The sequence below is a fragment of the Neopsephotus bourkii genome, unplaced genomic scaffold, assembly GCF_033783945.1.
Source record: "Neopsephotus bourkii isolate Nb327-2 ecotype Australia unplaced genomic scaffold, CSIRO-AGI_Nbou_v1 NB_1433, whole genome shotgun sequence".
In the NCBI taxonomy this organism is placed as follows: domain Eukaryota; kingdom Metazoa; phylum Chordata; class Aves; order Psittaciformes; family Psittacidae; genus Neopsephotus; species Neopsephotus bourkii.
Window position 1 is genome coordinate 5,623,290 of NW_026901910.1, and position 19,702 is coordinate 5,642,991.

General features: G+C 50.5%; 1 protein-coding gene across 6 annotated transcripts in view; it reads left to right on the top strand.

Moving 5' to 3' along the window:
- The window catches only part of LOC133220459 (protein CEPU-1), a 333,868-nt gene that overhangs the window by 181,677 nt on the left and 132,489 nt on the right, over window positions 1–19,702 (top strand). For 2 of the 6 annotated variants that reach the window (XM_061368613.1, XM_061368610.1), the window contains exon 2: window positions 18,867–18,951. In XM_061368613.1, the coding sequence (XP_061224597.1) occupies window positions 18,867–18,951 (85 nt within the window). Of the gene's footprint in view, window positions 1–17,534; window positions 17,807–17,867; window positions 18,952–19,702 lie in introns of those variants that run through there. The other 4 variants (XM_061368609.1, XM_061368611.1, XM_061368614.1 and 1 more) reach the window with 3 other exon arrangements.

Consider the following 19,702-nt stretch of genomic DNA (forward strand, 5'->3'; position numbering starts at 1 on the left):
GGCCATTGGGGTGTTTTATGGCCCACAGGCTGGCGAAGAGCATCTTTCCAGGCAACTCTGTGCACCCAACTTTGGCTCCCATAGATGTGCCATCCACAAGCAACAGTGAAATAGCAGCAGCATCAAGGCTGGGCTTAAATCTTTACCCAGTCTCCATTTTTCTTTCTTTAAACGCTTACAGAATAAATGGAATTTATAATCAGAAACCATAAAACCTCTGATTTATGGCTCGTCTTGATGACAATATTTAATAACTCGTGTATATTTTATTACATCTTTTTAATGCCCTGTTGTGGAATTTTACTTAGGCATTTCGCCCTCTATATCAACCTGTCGCAGCACAGATGGGAGGACTTTTTGCCTTGGGCTGATGATGGAGCCAAACGTGCTCTGGGCTTGGCTCTTCCCAGAGCTGCCATCACTCTGTCCAAGCGTGGGGCTGGATGTCCACCCATGGTCCAGCTTCTTCCGAGTGCTGCTCCCCACATTGCAGATCCAATGTTTTTCCCTGCCCAGGCAGCTCTTTTCCAACATCCCCAGCCAAGTTTTAGCGCAGACAGGGAGAGAAATTCAACTGTAGGGGCCTCTCTTCCCTCCTCAAGGACTTTCTGCTTGGAAACGCGGATCTATTTAGGTTACTGCTCAAGTGCATTCTCCTCTGGAGAGCACTCCCTGCCTTTCTGGGACCATTAGTGCAAATTAGCTGATGCATCCTATCAGCCCCCAGCCTGCTGCACCTAGGGTACCAATCCTCTTCTCAATGCTCACATGGGGAGAAGCTCATAAGCACTGTAGCTGTGTTCTGGCTTTGTTGAAAAGCAGTAGCTCCCTCCCTCCATCCATCCCTCCCTCCCTCCTTTCCAGCTGGCTTTTATAAGCGGCTGCTTCTCAGCCCTGTGCTGCTGGATATAGAGAGGGGAAAGGGGGATGGAGGGGAGATGGGTGGCAAATCAGGGTGGATGTCACTTGAGAGTCAGTTGGATGCTGCTCTGGGTACCTGCATCCTGTTCAGTGCCAGCACAGAGACAGGTTGTGTTGCTTTCAATCTAAGATAGAAGGGACTGCAGGTCTGGGGCCACATCGACCTGATTTTAGCCTGGTTGAGCCTGGTAAAGCAAGCCGGGAGTGGAAGGAAACATCCGTATGCCTCCTGCTGAGCATGGTCCGGTGGTTTGATTGTCTTGCTCCTCAAGAAGGCTGGTCCCTCAGCCAGAGCATGAAACCAGGGTGAGAGGATGGGGAAGGAGGGATGCTGTGAGCACAGCGGGTCCAGAGCTGGCAGGCACCCCTCGGAACGTGTTCATCACGTCTGTGCAAGGCTGGCTCTGCTGACAGTTGCTGCCCATCCATCCGGCGCTCCCTTCGCATCAATGCTCTTGGCAGGAGCTGGGCGGGCAGAGCAGCCATGTGGAGAGGAGGAAGAGCAAGCAGCATAGCAGCAAGCTCATGATATGTGGCTGCTGCAGGGATCAGCTTTTGAGGGGGGGGCAACAGCAAAACAGCATCAGGTGTTTTTTGGGTACTGCACAATGGGGCTGTGGGTGAGCACGGGGGTTGTTGCCTTGAATGCTGTCCTCTTTCCTTGTATTAAGACAAGCCAGCTTCGGGTGAGGACGGTTTTTTCCAAGTCTCCAAAGAATTAATGGCTGGGGAGAAGCTGAATAACAACCAGGTGATGCTGGCTGGACCAGATTGAATTATACCCACTGGTGCAACAGTGATGGATTTGGTCAGGCAGTGAGCATCTATTAAGTGCAGAGTGATGCTACTGATGGGGACGTTGTTCCCTGCATGGAGTAGGTGACCCTTGAGCAAGGAGCTCTACAATCCCTTGGCTCTTGCATGGAGAAGACGAAAGCACCAACTCCCCTATTTATATGTACATTTATGCAGCTGCCAGTCTGCTGGGCTTGGGTGCTGATGGTTCTTCTTGCGATGAAAACAAAACTTCAGCCTCCTTCACAATGTTTTGACAGTTTGGGGGCTTGTTGAGGGTTGATTTGTGGGGCTCCGACTGTTTTGCACAGCAGTAGACGAAATGCTTGTGCTGGGAAATCAGCCACCTTCAAAAGGGCTCCTGTTCCCTTGCAAAACACTGGCAGAGTTTTCACCTGCGTGTTTTGGCTCCTCGGATACGAGGCAGGAATCATCCTGGGAATTGTGTTCTCGTTGGTTATTCTGCTCTCTCGGCTCCTGCCTTGTCTCTGCTAGGAAACAGAAAAAGGCAGAAATGAGAATAACTCCAGCCAGCTGCCACTGAGAAAACATCCTCAATACTAAACATGAGCTGTGCTTGTGGGCTTGGTTGGTTCTGGTCTGAGCAAAATCATTGATCCCAAACAAAAACCAGACCTTGAATGGCCCAGGTCTCAGATTCCACGGGTTTGGAGGGGGTTTTGCCATCCCCGATGCAAAAACATTGCCCCAAATCCCCCTTCCTGGCTGCACATGGGGTTCTTTTAATGTATATAATGGATATATAGTGGATATAATGGATATAAGACCATGAACAAAAAGGACCTTAAAGCTGTGTCTGTCCCTGGGAGGAGCAGGATGATAGTTACTATTGAAGCTGGGGAGGTGGTTTCCCTGGGCATGCGCATCACAGTGCTGGGCTGCCTGGCTCTAGTGCTAAATTATAGCCTAGCAAAGAAGAAGCCTCCTGAGGAGGTGTGAAGTGATCACAGCCTATAAATACCTTCCAGGTGATGTTAGAAATGAAGAAAGGGAATTAGCCCTTGTCTCCAAAGGCAGCAGGACAAGGAGCAGTGGCCTGGAGCTAAGGAAGAGGAAGATTTCCAGCCTGGCCATTAAGAAAGTGCCCTGCAGTCGAGAAAGAGGAGATTCCCCAAGGAGGGAACTCAGGCGCCAGGCAGCAGCACGGGAGACGGGATGTTAATGGGATGATGAAGGGAAGGATCTTTAGACAATGCAAGAGGTCAGCCTGTTGACCCACACTGGCTCTCTCCTGGCCCTACAGTCTATACAGTGCCATGATAAATTCCACTTACCCTACTTTACTGCAGGCACTTTATAGCTTGGCTTAATGGCTAGGAAATCTCTTCACTTCACTGCTCCCCTTAAGACGAGAGGGCTGTCTGTGATCCTTGGGTTTAAGCAACAATTCACTGTCTGCCAAGGGATGATGCCTTTTTATTAGCTCCCTTCTCAGAGCCTGGGCTCTTGAGGTCCTGGCTCCTCTTTGCCATGGATTTTTCCCTTTCTGACCTCTGCTGCCTTGCAGATCTGCACAAGCTGCCTTTAGGAGCTTGTCTTTGGAGCTTGCATTCTCCAAGGGCTGATTTGGCAACAGTGCTATGAAAGCAGAGATCAAATGGGGTGGCATGGGGCTGCCCGATGGTGCCGTGACCCCTTTTGATACCAACCCAGAGAGCAGGAATCTGCTGCTGAAGGTGCAGGGAATGATGCTAGCAGCAGATGTGTGCTGTGCTACCAGCCCTCCTGTTTTTACTGCAGGTCTCATAGGTGTCATCAGGGTTGATGTTTCCTTAATATTACTGGCATAGGTAACTGCAGGAATCTGGGCTTTGGTTTAGCACCAGCTTTGAGATGCTGGGGTTGCAGAAAAGCACAGGAATACGAGGGGAACCTGCAGGCTAATAAAACTAGCCCATCTTCCTTATAGCTGCTTTGATTCTAGATGTCAAAATGAAGGTTGGGACGGGTCTAAGGTGGAGCAGGAGAGATACGGATGTGTTCAGGGGAGGTGTAATGATGGAGGGATGGTGCTGTGTTGCAGGGCTTGGGGGATGTGAAGGATGGGGAACTTTGCCCAAAGAAGTGGTGAATGCCCCATCCCTGGCAGTGTTCAAAGCCAGGTTGGACAGGGCTTGGATCAATCTGCTTTAGTGGGAGGTGTCCCAGGGGGTAGGAACTGCATGATATTAAGGTCCTTTCCAACCCAAACTAGTCTGGGGTTCTATGATTCCATGACCCCTGGAGGGCACACAACCATGTTGAATGCTTTTATGTAAGCAAATAGGTGATAGGCAAGGGAGAGATGGTATTTGAGGCTGTGTCCCCACACAGGTGGTTTGGGATGAGCAGCGTGTCCAGGAGCGATGCCCAAGGTTTGGGATGAGAAGGCAGCATCCTTCCAGCTTGCCTTGAGGCTGCATTCCCCAGGGATTGACCACTTCCGTTGGATTGAGCAGTGCATGAAAGCCAAAGGAACACATGTCCCTTTTCCAGTGGCTGTCCCAGTAAACAGTCAGCAGGCAACAGCAGGAATTGTCACCATAGGTGGCTCTGTTAATGTGACATGAAGGGTCCCCTTGTGAATGCATCCCTGTGGATGCAAATTGCATCTCATCAGCTCCTGGTGCTGTGTCAGGTTGGAGGCAGATGAGGGAGGATGATGCACGAAAGGTTGTCATGGTGTTCACATCCCCATCTTTTCTCTTTGCCCCTATTTGCCTATTCCCAAATGCATGAGGGCATCCATAAGGATGCAGAAAGCCACCTTTGAAACTCGGGATCTTCCACTGAAGCACTTTTCCCCTTAGAAGGAACCTTTATGACAAAACCATACAATTTCCTGGGACAATTTCCATTTTTTTTTCCCTCAGAGAAATTGGTTTTCCACTGGGAAAACCAAAATCTAGGGAATGGATGGTTGCCTGGAAGGAGCTCAGTGGTTTGGTTGTCTAACAGCTAAGGCAGGAGTTGTCCTTGCCGGCCTGTTGGGAGCAATGGTGAATCCCTGGTCCTCCCAAACCCACTTAGGAGGCAACGTGCCATGCTGTAAAGGGAGTTTGTGAAAGCCAGATGACTATTCCAGGAGCTGGAAGTCCTTGTGGTAGCTAAAAGACTACTTCCAAAGGGAGGGAAAAGGTGCATTCCATGGAAATATTACTTTGGGGAGGGATTTTTGCTGAGATGGGGAAGTTAGGGGAGATTTTTATCCTTTGTTTTTCATTTATATATATATATATTTAAGTTTCAGTGGATTTCCATTTGCTCTCAATGTGATGCTGTTTCTGCAGGCAGCTTATGACTTCTTTATTCCCCTCAGGAAATTTTCCAATATCAATTTAATTTTGATTCTCACAACTGCGTTTATTCCATAGGGACCCTATTCTGTGGCCTCACTAAAGAAAATGAGTGTTTCCTCTTAGCTGTGAGCTCATTTCCCACTTTAAAAACATCATTCCTAATGAAAGATATAGTCAACTTCCAGTCCTCATGGCTTAGCTGAGCCCTTAACGGAGATGGGGAAGTCATTCCTGCAATAGCTCAGCCCTTATTTCTCATGGAAGGTGTGCTTGCTCCTTGCAAAGGATGGCTTTCCCTGGGTGAAACTGCACCCAGAGGGACTAGAGCCACTCCACGTGGATGCAATTCCATGAGCTGCTCCCTGGGGATGTGGTCTCATCCCACAGGGAATTGCTTTCCTCTGTAATTGTGCTCTGCATGGCTTATGCAGAGGCAGCTGATAGAGAATTTAGCCTGGATAGACCTAAAACAAAGAAAAAGAGGGGGGAAAAACCACCCAAAACTAACCAAAAAAGCAGCAAAATCACAGTTTGTGATTGTATTTTCATGCCCACACATCTGCTCTGCATAAATCTTTGGAATGCTGGAGGGAATAGTCTCTCATTGCAGCGATGTGATGTGCACCAGAAAGGGGTTGGGTTATTGGGAGGCTTGGCTGAATTCCACTGTGGATACAATCCCTCGTGTCCCCTCCTATGCCTGCATCTTCCCATCTACCACCTTGTAGTAAATGTAGATAGCACCAGGGGAATAGGATCAGGTGGAGACCTAGAGCAGTAGGAGACACAAAAGTTACATGAGGTCTGTCTGAGTGGCTGTGTTGAGTAACCTGTTCATGCAGCACTGGAGGGTCCAAATGGGATCTGATGGAGCTGGGTGGAAGTTACCAGCTTGATATCTACCTGGCTTCATGGTCTGGGTATTGGGAAGCCCTGGAAAGGTATCGGTTGAGCTCAATGACCCAAAACCACATTGACTCAAATCAGAATCAGCTCAGTCGAAAAGACCTTAGAGATCACCCAGTCCAACCTTTACCCCATCATTGCCAAGCCCACCACTAACCCATGTCACTAAAGGCCTTGTCTACACAGCAGAAAGCCATGGCAACACCTGGAAAACTCTGGAAGTTCCTGGAAAGCTGGCTCTGGGTTGGGAACCTGGGGGCTGCTCCTTTTGAGTGGGGTGCTCAAACCCATCCCCTGTTTATGGTGGCCTCGTAGCTAGCCGATAGCTCATCCCTCCATCAGAGTTGAGCAGCACAGCACTGGAATAGATGCCCGAAGGACCACAGTGTGACTGGGAAAGGGGTGAACTCATCCCTGCATCCAGGGCTGGGTGGTTTCTCCTTCCCCACCTCATTCAGCTTCTCAAAAGTAGATTGGCTTCTGATAGATGCTTATATCTCCTTCATAGATCCCAGGCAACTGACTGCAGCTCTTGCCCCTTGCCTGAATCCCTGGACCACAGAGGATTAGCATCCCTGTGGGGTTAGGCATGTCTGCAGATTCCTAGAGCATTTCCATTCTTACCTCTTCTCTTGGTGCCCTTGTCAACGTGTGTCCATTCTTTGCAAGTCAAGTGTCTTTTGCTGTTGCCTTTTATCCCTCTGCATCTACCTTATGAGATTAGGCGTGAAATAGAGGGTTGTAGCATATATAATAGCAGGGCTGTAATTACCTTACAAATATAGTGTAATTACACCATGGTAAGGCTTTAGAATAACCTCATCACCACCCACTAGTCCCTATAAGTGGAATTTCTTTATATTGCAACTCTAAGGTTACCTCCATCTCCACAATTGTGCCTTTGGCTTCCTGGGCACCGGGGCTGCCTGGTTTTAGCATTCAGTGGTACCACTGATTTTGCACTTAAACTCTAATTAATTTCCTAGCCCTGGAGTTCTATGAGAGGAGTGGAAATTACAGGTGTGGGATGCTCAGCTACTGTGTAATCACACCACGACTGCAGGGTAATTGCACCCCTTATGCTGTGAGCATACAAACCACTCTCAAGTTTTGGTGGGAGCTCCCCCGGCTCTCTTGGCACTGGTTTGGTTGGGCAGAGGGAGCTGAGCTGTTGCACATCGCTCCAGTGAGGTGAAAACCTCCTCTGCTTAAAGCCTGTGAAACAGCATCTTGTGTGCTCCATCCCACTTGGGGCTTCAAGCTCATCAGCCCACAATGGACATGACTTAGTGGCACCACTCAGCCTGGTTTTATGAGCAACCTGAAGTTTATTGCTTGGACATCTCCATCCCCTCCACTCCATTAAAACGAACAGAGCCATTTCCTTGCCTTTTGGAGCTTGTTGGGATGCACAAGCACTGTAACATAATGGGGTTTTATTATTATTAAGCTCCCAGCGCCTCTTTCCCTGTCAGTATAATCGGGCTGATGAAACGTCCCCACCGCTCATGGGACTTGGGAGGACAATTTGGTCCAGTTGCGTAGCATTTGGAAGAGGTGAACTGCTGGTTGTTGTTATTTATTACGGATCCGGTTTACTTAGCGCTGGGTTTATTGAGCCTGTCTCCCACTCGTAAATGCAGGATACAGTTCCCAGTGCTGCTCCCAGTGCCAGGGATCCTTCTTGATGCCACTGAGCTGCCAGCTGGACTTGCTGTGGACTCCAGCTCAGGACAGTGGGCCAGGTTCATCCCTGGTGTAACATCACTGCATTTAATTAAGCTGCACCAGGGAGGAATTTGGCCTGTAGCTGTGTGATGATGCCAGTCAGAAGGCACAGTGGGTGCCAGCAAGGGCTTCGACAGCCCAATTTCATTGCGGGACAGAAGCTTCTGATGCTTTGGTGTGGGGCAGGAGTGTCCACTAACGGGGAGAGAAGAGGGAATCAAGCAACATGCTCATTATAGGACTTCAGGTTGGTATTCCATATTTCATCTCCCAAGGGGGAATGGCTTGAACCTGCCAGAGGGGAGACAGAGCTGAGCTCTTAGGCAGAAGCTCTTCCCTGTGAGGGTGCTGAGGCGCTGGCACAGGGTGCCCAGAGAAGCTGTGGCTGCCCCATCCCTGGCAGTGTTCAAGGCCATCACTCACAGCATCCCTTTGGCCACCACCCACCAATCCAGTACTGGTCCTCCCTGTTATCCGCACCAGCAAGTGCTTCCCATCACTTCCCAATCACTGCCCGGAGGCAGCTGCTTCCTGGGGAGATGCTTCAGTTGCCTGGTTCAAAGCAGAGTGGAACTTTCTGTGCTGGCAGATCTGGGGCAAAGCTTTAAGAGTGTTTTCTTCCTGAAGTGAGGCACATCCAGGGCTTGCAGCCCTGGGCTTTCATCCGCCTCACCACAGGCAGTCAGGAGCCACTCTCTTCTGAGCTGGCTTTGCCATTTGAGTATCACCTGGGGCGCTTTAGGGAGAGGCTCTTGCTCTAAAAGCAGGGGCACTGAAAAATATATGTGTAATTTAGTCTAAATGCAGTGAAGTGGTGGATTTTAGTGCATCTTCCCCTCCTTGGTCTGCTGAGAAGATCAGTGTGTGATGCGAGGAGGTGGGTGCTGTGATGGGATGAGGTTGCTGCAGGGATGGAGTGAGATAGGTGCTGTGATGGGATGACATAGGTGTTGTGATAGGATGACATAGGTACTGTGGTTGGCATCATATAGGTAATGAGGCTGGCATAACATAGGCGTCTTGATGGAATGAGATGGGTGCTGTGATGGGCTAACATAGGTACTGGTTGGGGATGTGATGGCATAGGTTCTGTGATGGAATGAGACGGGTGCTGTGATGGGATAACATAGGTACTGGTGGGGGGTGTGATGAGCTGTGATGTGATGGCATAGATTCTGTAATGGGGTGAGGTGGGTGCTGTGATATGATGACCTATGTGCTGTGATGGGATGAGGTTGTCACTGAAATCCCCTTGGGTGCTGGTGGGTGCAGAGGGGGATATACCTGAAGCTCAGCCACCCAAAGGTTTGTATCTCCCACCATCTCCTCTACAGGGCTCATACTGCTTCCATCCTCCTTGCTGCTTCTCTGCTGGCCCTGGGATCTCCTCCCCTGAGGCTGTGAGGTCCTTTGGTACCCATGCGCATCTTGGGGTATGTGAGGACAGGGAGTGTGACAGGTTTGGTGACAGCAGGGACATGTGTGGAAAAGCAAACAGTTGGAAACTGATAATTTCGTGCCTTTGCCAGGAGGGGGAGGGAAAAACCCCTCCGAGACCCTGCAAATTCACTTTGTTTTGCTGTTCCAACACTTTGCTGGGTGGTGTGTGTGCTAATGTGTGCGCTGGTGTTATGGCATTATCCTAACACAATATTCAGATGATTCCTAACAGAGTTTGTGTTTCAGAAGCTACTTGGAAATGTTGGCTTGGAAACAGAAGCGTAGTGTTAGGAGCCTGTTTCTCCCAGGGGATAACAACTGAGTTGCAGGGCTGGGATTTGGAGTGTGGGATTAGTGTGACTTCTTCCAGCAGGGACAAGGCTCCATAAATCCTTGCTAGGACAAAATTCTCCTTTGAGAGCAGAATGAGCTCCCTAAATAAAGATCCAGAGGAGCTCTCAGGCCCTTGGTTCCTCTTCCGTATGGAAAAGACCCAGTGGGATGTTCAAGGCTGTTTGGAAATGGCAAAGCTTTTGCTTCGCTTCTGGACCCATGTCAGCATCCCAGCCCTTGTCTCCCCACCCGGCACCACTGGCTCCATGCCTGGATTCCAGACTTGATGCTCTTAGGCCTTTATTCCCCCTGAAATGAGCAGCAAATCAATGCAGGCCTAATAAAAGATGATTGGGAATTGCTAATAAGAGCGTGGGGGGGGCAGCCCTGTCTCCTGGAGTCAAGATGAGTATGGATTTTCTCAGCCCAGAGACTGTAAACACTTCTAGATTCCCTAGGGAAGAATGCTCACCTTTCCTTTGCCCTCATCTTTCTCCTCTCAAACAGGAGCCTGGTAATGGCAATTAGCTAGGATTAATTAGTTAGCAATGGTAGGGAAGGCTCAGCTTCAATGCTAGGGTATGGAATGAGGGTGTGTGGACAAGGAGCCTCTTGGTAAAAAGACTGCGCTGGTTCCCATCCCATGGCACCTGTGGAGGGATATGGAGGGGATGAATTAGGTGATGGAACAGACTGGAAAGGCTCCCACTGCCTTGGTGCAGGGCTTCAGTCTGGAGACTCTCCATAGCTGCTCACACCAGGAACACTTTATGGCCTCACATCTCTCCTGTTCCTCTTCCTCTGGCATCAGTCACAAGCTTACTGCCCTGCAGCCTCCTGGTCACTAATAGATCACCAGTGATAACATGCTCCTTTGCTCTGTATCCTGCCCTTCATGTTGGTGATGCTGGGGGATGATGGATGAAATTCAAGCTGGGCTGATTCATATGAGTTTTGTTCACCTTGTAGAACAGGCTGTCACCAAAAAGAATGGACCTCCTTGGTTTAGTGCCCAGAGAGGCTGTTGGATGGGTTTAGATCCTCTTCCAAGGAAAGAGGGGCTTTTGAGGAAGACTGATTGCAAGCCATGGCATAAATAATAAGTAGAGCTGTGTCTGGAGGCTGTGGGTCCTGTCATGCTCCATGTGGCACTGCTGCTTTTAGAGGGACACTTCCTGATCCATAGTCCCTAAGGTATAAATGGATGTTGCAAGGAGCAGGAGGTTGCCAGAGTGTCCCTTGACACTCATTGTCCTAGATGGCTTGCGAGCTAGTTCATGGAAGGATGCTGACCAGGATGCACTTTATCATCAAGTGCATTCAAAGGGGCTTTACTGGGAGAGGCAAAACCCTGCTAGGAAACTGCTCACCCTTTGTTAGCCCATGGCTTGGACTGTGAATCTCAGGTCACGATGCCCATCTCTGCTTGGCCTCTTGGTCCCTCTCCCTTGGGATGCTCTGCTGTGTCCTGCTTTGGGATTCATTGACTAAAGCCGCCTCCTCTTTCATACCCTGCAGCAGCCCACACATGCCTATAGCCCTGAGGCAAAAAGTCTTAATGAGAAGACTTACCCACATTTATTGAACTGCAAAAAAGGTTGGTTTTATATGTTTTTATTGGGATATAAAGACAGCTTTTATAACCTTTGAAAGAGGCATAAAAGCAGCTAGGGGCCTAGAAAGCACACACCAGTTGAAGGCACACGAATGCCTCCAGCATTTCTGGGGCAGGTATCCTGCATCACCCTCCTCCCTCCCCATTCTCTGCCTCCTCCATCCCCATTCTCTGCCTCCTCCCTCATCCCAAGCAGCGGTGCTGTGCTGGTTGGGATGCAGTTACATGCAGCATCTTCAAAACCAGGAGGATGTTCCTTCAACCTCTCCTATGGCTCCTGGATGGTGGTCTGAAAGCATTTGGTGTTGCAGCTTGTTGTAGCCCGACCTCCTTGGGCTGACACGCTCCTCCTGAGGTGGATCTGGCTTTTCTCCATGCGGCAGGAGGAGAAGTGCCTTTTCCCTTCCCTTGTTCACGCAGCGGTCGATCTGACGCGACATTAAAAGAGGAGAGTGACCTTTACACTGGTCTCCAGCTCAAGGGAGGGGAGAGCCAAGCCCCATCTGCAGCCAGGCACATCTTGAATGTGGATAGGTCATGAGGCTCCGTTAGCTCCATGCTATCTCCCAAATAATAAGCTTCCAGGGAGAATTCCATGGGGTTGTAGGAAGGACGGGAGCAGGAGCAGCTGTTTCTAATTTCAGTTCATGGGGAGGGAGGGGATGCTGAGAGCACCCCGCATCCTCTGCACGTATTTTTCATCATTATAGGCAGAAATGCCACAGTGCTGACAGATATTAATGCAGTTCATGCCGGGAGAAAATCTTCTTCTCATCAGACTCGATGTGCAGCAAGAGGGCAGTGCCATTTGCAGCCCTAGGGAGGATATGTTTGAAAGGTGACGTGTTCTGCAGCCAGGAAGTTTTATTCCAAGCCTAAGTTCAGTATGGGGAAAGGACACCTCACAGCATCCTGTTGAGGACCATGGCATCACTCCACGCTGTACCACGGACCTGGGTGAAGGTGTATTTGTAGGTTAAAGTGGATTTGGGGGTAACTTTGGTGATTCAGTTGGACTTTGGTAACTGCGTGTCACCATGGGGATGTCATTGCCTCATGTGGGAGGTTTTGTGACCTTGGGTCCCAATCCGCCCCACAGTGATGCCCTGAGGTTTGCAGACTGACTCTGCGCATCCTCGCGCCCCTCAGCCTCCTTTTATTTGCTTATCCCACTAAATATTCATCAGTAACATTTAAGACAAAGGAAAGAGATAATTACAAGGGGAGAGTTTTTTTGCAGTATTAAAGGTTAACAGAATTCTTGGCATTTGTGCCTTGTCGATCTCCATGTAATTATGCTCATTTCCCAGCATTCAGAGGCGACCGTGCCTGGTACCGCTCAAAGATGGTACCCCGGGAATTAAATTTATGAGCTCATTGCTCAGAATCTCCTGATTCCAACCAAGCATCCTGCTTAATGGCAGGGCTATTATTAATATTATTCTTGGATGCAGAGTGCCGTGAGGGGCAGAGGCCCAGCAGCAAAGCTACAAGTGATCAGGCAGCATGAGGAGCACTCGAGTGATGGTTGTGAGACCCCACTTGCAGCACTGTGTGCAGTTCTGGCTTCCCCAACATAAGGAGGGCATGGAGCTATTGGAGCAAATCCAGAGGAGGCCACAAGGATGCTCAGGGGCTGGAGCACCTCCTGTATGGAGACAGGCTGAGAACATTGGGGCTGTTCAGCCTGGAGAAGGGAAGATGCGTGGAGACCTCATAGCAGCTTCCACTGTCTGAAGAGGGCTACAAGGATGCTGGAGAGGGGCTCTTCATCAGGGACTGGAGTGATAGGGCAAGGGGTGATGGGTTCAGACTGAAACGGGAAGTTCAGGTTAGATGTAAGGCAGAAGTTCTTCCCTGTGAGGGTGCTGAGGCGCTGGCACAGAGAAGCTGTGTCTGTCCCATCCCTGGCAGTGTTCAAGTGACTGATACAGGCCCAAAGGCAGCTGCAGCTAAAGGTTAATCAGTGTCTGCAGGAGAGTTTCATTTTCCAAGATGGCAAACACTAGGCAGTGTGTTGGGGCTTCACTGGGTTTGCTCAGTGGTATAAAAGGGGGATGTCAGGGGCTCTGTTTTCCCTATCTGCTTTTTATGGATCATCATAGTCTAAATCAAGGTATCTGTTCCTCTCCTGATGCCTGTTTTGCCTGGATCTGATGGCTTTCTGGTAAGAAAGGGTTTGCTAGGCAAAATGAGGTGGAAAAGGGGTGACTGTGGTGGTGGGCCAGCATCAATCAGGGACATCGACCTTCTGGCTTCCCCTTGGAGTTTAGGATGTGTGTGTTGATATCCAGATGGGCTGGGAAAGGCTTGGCTTGGTTTGTCTTGTTTAGGGCTATCCAAGGAGATAGCACAGCAACTCTTGGAGCTGCTTTTCCATAGCAGGACTCACAAATAACCCCAAATTGAGGGGAGAAGCTCATGTTTTCATGTTTAAGGTTGCTGTGCTGGCTATGGTGGGAATCGGGACATGGTTGGCTTTGCTTTTTCAGCCTATTCAGCATTTTCACTCTTCCAATGTGCAAATCCTCCTATTAAAACATAAAGTGGATTGAGTTGTGGAGCACAGGGTTAATGTCATGTGCTTATAAAACGCTATTAGATGGCTAATGGCAGGATTTTATCCCTTGTCATCAGCTGGCTCTGGCATCTGATTGATGCCGATCAAATGCTGCTGTATAGGATGTCTTTCAGGGTGTTAATACAACAACGTGCATCACAGCAGCACAACAAGAAACAGATTTGTGGAAGAGCAATATTGATTTGTAGCAAGGATCGATCCCAGTTCATAACTTTCCCCATGCCAACGTGGCTCAATATCTCCTCATTAATTTTCTTTCTCTCCCTGTATGGATGTTTAATATTAAGACTGGATGTACAAAGGTTTTCCCTTCATAAATACACATCTGCTGGCTGGGCTGTTGTAAAAGGTTTAAAGACTGAGACATGTGATAGAAAGGAGTACTCCTAAAGGAAAAGCCAGGCCTTGGGCTGTTCATCCCTCTGTGAGCTCATGTCCAAGCTTCACTGCTGCCTGACCCATTTGTAGCATCAGCGCATCCTCAGGGATGCTGCCCTGTATCCCTGTGTGTAGTAAGGATGGCAGTGCTATATGTGGGATTTTGGCAGCTGGTGTTGGGGTTTCCCTCTTCCTCAGGTTACCTCTTGAGATGTTATAGGGAGGTAAATCCTATTCTGGCTTTAGCTTTGAAAGCACCAGCTTGGGACAGGCTTTTGCAGCCTCTTGCAAGGTGGCTGGTCCTCCAGCTCAGCTCAGGGCAGGAGTTAACTTGGACTGGAAGATGCCAATCCCCGTGCTTGTTTTAAAAGGGCAAAGTGTTCCTTTTTGCCTGGTGCAGCAGATCCCAGCATGGCTTTAGAGAAGGCTCCCAAAAGCCCACTCTATTCGCGTTTAATAGGACAGTTACTGTAAGTTTATAGAAATGCCAGTTAAACATTAACAACATCTTTAGCAGGGATTAATAGGACTGCCCTTTAAACACTGTGAAGAGGGTGCTGGTAGCTCCCACTTCCTCCAGGGCAAGGACTGAGGGCTGAGTGCCCATGAGGATGCTTCTTGCATTCAGAAAACTGGCCTAAAACCAGCCCTGCCCAGGCAGTTTCTCCAGCTCAGCACCGGAATGCCTTTGGGGCCTGAGGGGCTCCAAATGGCTCCAGCCAAGTAAAGGCTCTCAACCATTGTTTCTTAACTGGGGCCACCATTAATGAAGGGATAAATGAGTCAGTGCCCTTTGTGTCTGCATTGAACGGGTGTAGACATTGAGGGCTCAGTAGTTAGTCAGGAAAAGCTCCCTCAGGCTCATTCACCTGACTGAAACCAAAGAAAACTAAGCACTTTCAGCACTCTGAGCTTCTTGGACAATAAGGAATAGTAGGGTATGTGACAGCAGGAACTTTTCATTCTGAAGGAATTAGCCTAAAATATGTTTCTGCTCATATTTGGCCATTTCAGATTCAATTTCGGCTTTGCAGGTTAGAGATTGTCATCTCTCAGCTTCCTGGAAAGGAAAAAAGGGAATTAAAAGGGAAAATCTGGTTGTACAAATTGCCTTGCTATGACCTGCTCCAAAGGAGTTTCTTTAGTAATGAAATCTTTTGGTGTGGGCTGGTTAGTACTGGCTGTGTCGATGTTTGCAGGTGTATATGCACAGGGTGTATGGGAGCCCTGCAAGCAGCTACAAGCACAAGAGATGCTGAGAAAGCAGCAGAAAGTGGTGTTTTACTTGATAAGGGACCTGAACGGCAGTTTTGCATCTGGTTATCACCCTTTGGGACCACTCACATCTCTAGATTAGAAGCTTAGGCTTGGTTTTGCTCCAAAAGCCTGAGGTTGGGGCAGTGTTTGCCCAAAGGCTCCCAGGCTGTGCAGTCCTTTTGGTGTCCCTTAGCATCTGTGGGAAGCCAAATGCCATGGTTCTTCAGTAAGAGGGAGTTTTGGGGACTGATTTAATGCATCAAGACTCCCCTCCCATCTATCCCTTCTCTGATAGAGACGCTCTATATGCACAGGCTGTTGTTTCTCCTAACCCCATCCCTCTCTGTGGTGTCAGCATCCTTCCAGTTGCCGTCTCCCCAGGGAAACTCCTTTCCCTTCCTCCGCGCGTCCTGCTGCTGCTCTTCCCACCGAGCATCTCCATCCCTGGCTCGCTCTGCTTCTGCTGCCCTGTTTGTGGTCTCTGCCAGGAGAGGGGGGCCTTTAGCCTCGCTGGAATGAAGGAGACGGATACGGAGATGAGCTTACAGCTAAAGCGTGCCTGTGCTTTGCTGCTTCTCATCTCCTGCCTGTTGCTCGCACTGCGAAAGAGCAAAAAGAATAAATACTTTTATCTAAAGTGGGAAGAAAGGGAAGGAGCTGAAAGCAAGAAGCTGCATTTCGTGCTCGGGTTGGTGCTGCTTTGCAAGTGGCTGAGCTCGGCACTTCGGCTGCTGCGGTCAAAACCCAGCGAAGGAATAAAGACTCCCTCATCCCCAGAGGAGGCTACAAAGCTCTCTTTCTCTTGCTGCCGAACCTTCACAGCTGGACTCAGTTGCTGGCTCCTCTGCTGCTGGAGCAACTGAATTATTTAAAGGAACCTTGATTTGCTTTTCTCTTTGCTGTTTTCGTGCCTTGTGTTTATTGTCTATAGATATTTTTATAGTCTGGAGCAATTACAGCTGTCAGGAAAGAGACGAGCTGTGACAGCCTGATTTATATGTACATTGTATGTATGCGAGAGATGGGGGAGACAGACCAAGGATTCTGCTGGGCTTTAGTATGCAGGAGCCAACGATCCTGGGTTTAAATTCCTTGGGGTTTATCACACAACCTCACAAGCTCCTAACAGTGGGCTAAAATCAGCCTTTCCAAGGACTGAAGCCACTCATCAGGTCACATTGTGCCCCAACCTCGCATGTTTTCAATGCAGGCAGGTGCTTTCTTGCATGGTTTAAGGTGTTCCTTGCAATGGTGGCCCAGAATGAAAGGTTAACTGGCTCTGGCTGTTGGAATCCCATGGGTTTTGCTGACACAGGAGATGGTCCCTGCCCATCCTGAGTTGCAGCCTCACAAAGAGAACAGCCTCTTGAGTGGTGATGGCTTCTTGGTCCAGCAGTGAGGAGGTAGGATAACAGGGTCCCCATCCTGCCAGGGGTGCTTGGATGCTGCAACATCACCAAAAGCAGTGTCTATGCAATGCCACAATCCTACACAAGCCATTCCACCCCACCACTGAGCTTGCTTTTTGCATTGAGGTTTCAGAAAGCCCTCCCATGTAATTTGTGAGCCCAAAGGAGCTGCTCAAGGCAGGGGCTTATCCTTCCCCTGTCAGCCCAGCCAAAGTGAGCTGCAGAGATTGAACTCCTCCTGCCATGAGCTGGGAAAGCTGCTGTGCCCTCTGGGGAAAGCAGCACTAAATTCAAGGAGCAGAAAGCCTTCAGACAAGGAAGAAGCAGAGACTTGCAAAGCAATCCCCTTCTCTTATGACCTATCAGCACGCACAATAGTAATAAAGCTTTATTTGACTGAGTGTTTCCTCGGCCCGGCGCAGCTCATAATGTTGTAGAGATTAAATAGCACAGTTAGTGAATTAAGCAGTAGTTTACAGGGAATTCGGAGGCTCCAGGGATTAGTAACGGGCTATGGATCCTTTCACATCTAGGTCACCACTTGGAACCCCGCTCAGGTTGGCAGCGAGTTGTAAAACGAGGAATAATTGGTGCAGTGTAATAGCTGCCGAGTGCACGGTGGGGAATGGAGGGAGGACTTTGGATAAGGTCCCGTGTTGCAGGGAAGTCATTGGGAACAATGGATGAAGGAGGAGGACTTCTGGTTTCCCTTAATGTGGGGCTCGGGGTGGGGGATTCTACGAGTGCAGCACCCCGAAAGCCACCACTTAGCTCGTGGCTCTGTGTTTGCTTTGGGACTTAGTGTCTGGGGCACCTTTTTCCAGCAGGAAACTGTGCCTGGCAATATTAATGTGTTTTTAGCCACTAGCGGAGGGAAGGAGGAACTACCAGGCATAAGCAAATGTGCTGTTTGTTAAATTATGAGCCGATAAAAAGTACGCGGGGACCGTGCTTGTGCTTGGGGAGGAATTTGCCACTTAAGCTCATGCTGTGTGTTTGAGAGGTGCAGAGAACCAGGAGGGCAACTCAAGCCTGATTTTAAGGGGGGTGGGGGGGAATGGACCCGTGCCTCAGTTTCCCCTCCTGCATAGGGCGGGGATGGTGCAGAGGTAGAGGAGGGCGATGTTAGAGGTGCTGGGTGCAGGTAAGAGTGAAGGGAACGGGGAAAGGGGTCCCTGTGTAGCGCGGTGCGGCGGGGGTTAAAGGCTGGCGGGTGAAGCGCGCTCCGCCCGCCTCGCTCTGTGTGTGTGTGTGTTCGTGCGGGTGTTACCGGGGTGTGCGGGAGCCCGATCGCCGGTCAGGGATGGAGCCGCTGCCATGACAACCGCGGGCAGTCCGCCTGCGCGCCCGGGGATGCTGCCGCCCGCCCGGGCCGGGATGCTGTTGCCGCCGCCGCCGCGGCCCCGACACCCTTCCTCCTCCTCCTCCTCGCTGCTCAACTGAGTGAGGGGGACACCTCCGGAGACCCACTTCTGGGAGCCGAGGAGCATCCCGTGCCCGGCCCGTGGGGGACATCGCCGGCAGCTCCGCGGGGAAGTTTCGATCTTGCGAAAGAACCGGCATTTTGGGGAGCTTTCGGGTGTTTTGGGGGCCTTGTTTTCCTTTTCCCGTTATCATTTCAAAGAGCAGCAGCCGGCAAACAACCAAACTCCCCTGTTTTTGACTGGGTTTATGGCCGCCCTCCCTTTTCGTGCCAGAGCCACGTTTCCTCTTTGGGTTATAAACTTTTGATGCCAGATCTCCGCAGCGCGTACCCGTCTGAATCTTAAAGTAGCGTCTGGAGCAGGCACACATCTGTGACCTTCATCTCTTGCACTGCATCTTCTCTCCTCCTCTTCCTCCTCCTCCCCTCCGGCCCTCCCGTCCTCCTCCCTCACCCAAGGATACTGGGGACTCCCTCCGGATGCCGCTCGGCAGGCTCAGCGCTCGCATCCTGCCTTGCCGGGGGCTCTCCTGATCTCCGTGGAGCTCCTCATCGCTCAGCCCCGGTGGTTTTGCTCCCCTCCTTCCCCACACACACGCACCCCATCCCTCCTCTCTCTCCCCCCCTCCTTCTCTTTTCGCTCCCGGTGGCCTTGTCGGGTGTGTTTTTTGCCTGTTGGAAAAGTCCCTGCTGCCCAGGATGGGGGTCGGTGGGTGCTTAGCCCTGCCCTGGAGGTGCCTAGTCGTCCTCTGTCTCAGGCTGCTCTTCCTTGTGCCCGCAGGAGTGCCCGTGCGCAGCGGAGATGCCACCTTCCCCAAAGCCATGGACAACGTGACAGTGCGGCAAGGGGAGAGCGCCACGCTCAGGTAGGAGCACCTGCATTGATGCCTTGGGGGGCTGGAGGGGGGGACTCGTGAACCGGGAAGGCAACCAGTGCCTTCGGGAATGTGACTCAGTTTCCCCATGGGGGATGCGTTGTTGGTGCTGCGGCAAGCGAGAAGGAGCTTTGGATGCCAAGGGATGGGGTTTGGCTTAGCCCCCCTGCTCTGAGTTGTCTCTGGAAAGTTACTGGGGATGAAAACAAGGGAGTATGATTCCTCCTTGGTCCCCTGCTGTCCGTAGGCATGGCTTGGGCACTTGGGCTGCGTTCGGTGGGGGTAAGCACCCCTCTGCTCCTTCGCATGTGTCAAAGCAACCCAGTCAATGGAAAGCAGTTGTTGTTGACCCCCCCCCCTCCCCGCAGTGGGATCATATCCAGACCTGGTGTGATGAGGGTGCTACGCTTCTTTAAACCCTCCTTATTCCACGGTTTGCTGCTCCCTGTCAGGATTAACTCTTTGTGATAAAGGGAAATGTGGGGCTGAGCATTGCACCGTGGTCCTGTTGCCTGCAGCAGCGATCTGAGGGGTGCCAAGGAAACTGTGATTTCAATCAGCTTAACTTCTGCGGTATCTTCTACCCGGATCCCCATCCCTGTCCTCGCAGCAGATGGGCGCAGTCATCCCAGAGGATGCTTGATAGGGATATTAAAAAGGCAAAGGCAGGTTGTAATTGCAGCGCTGGGAAAGCGGCGCTTGCGGCTCCAGCGTGCTGGGGAGCGAGTGACTTTGCTCCGTG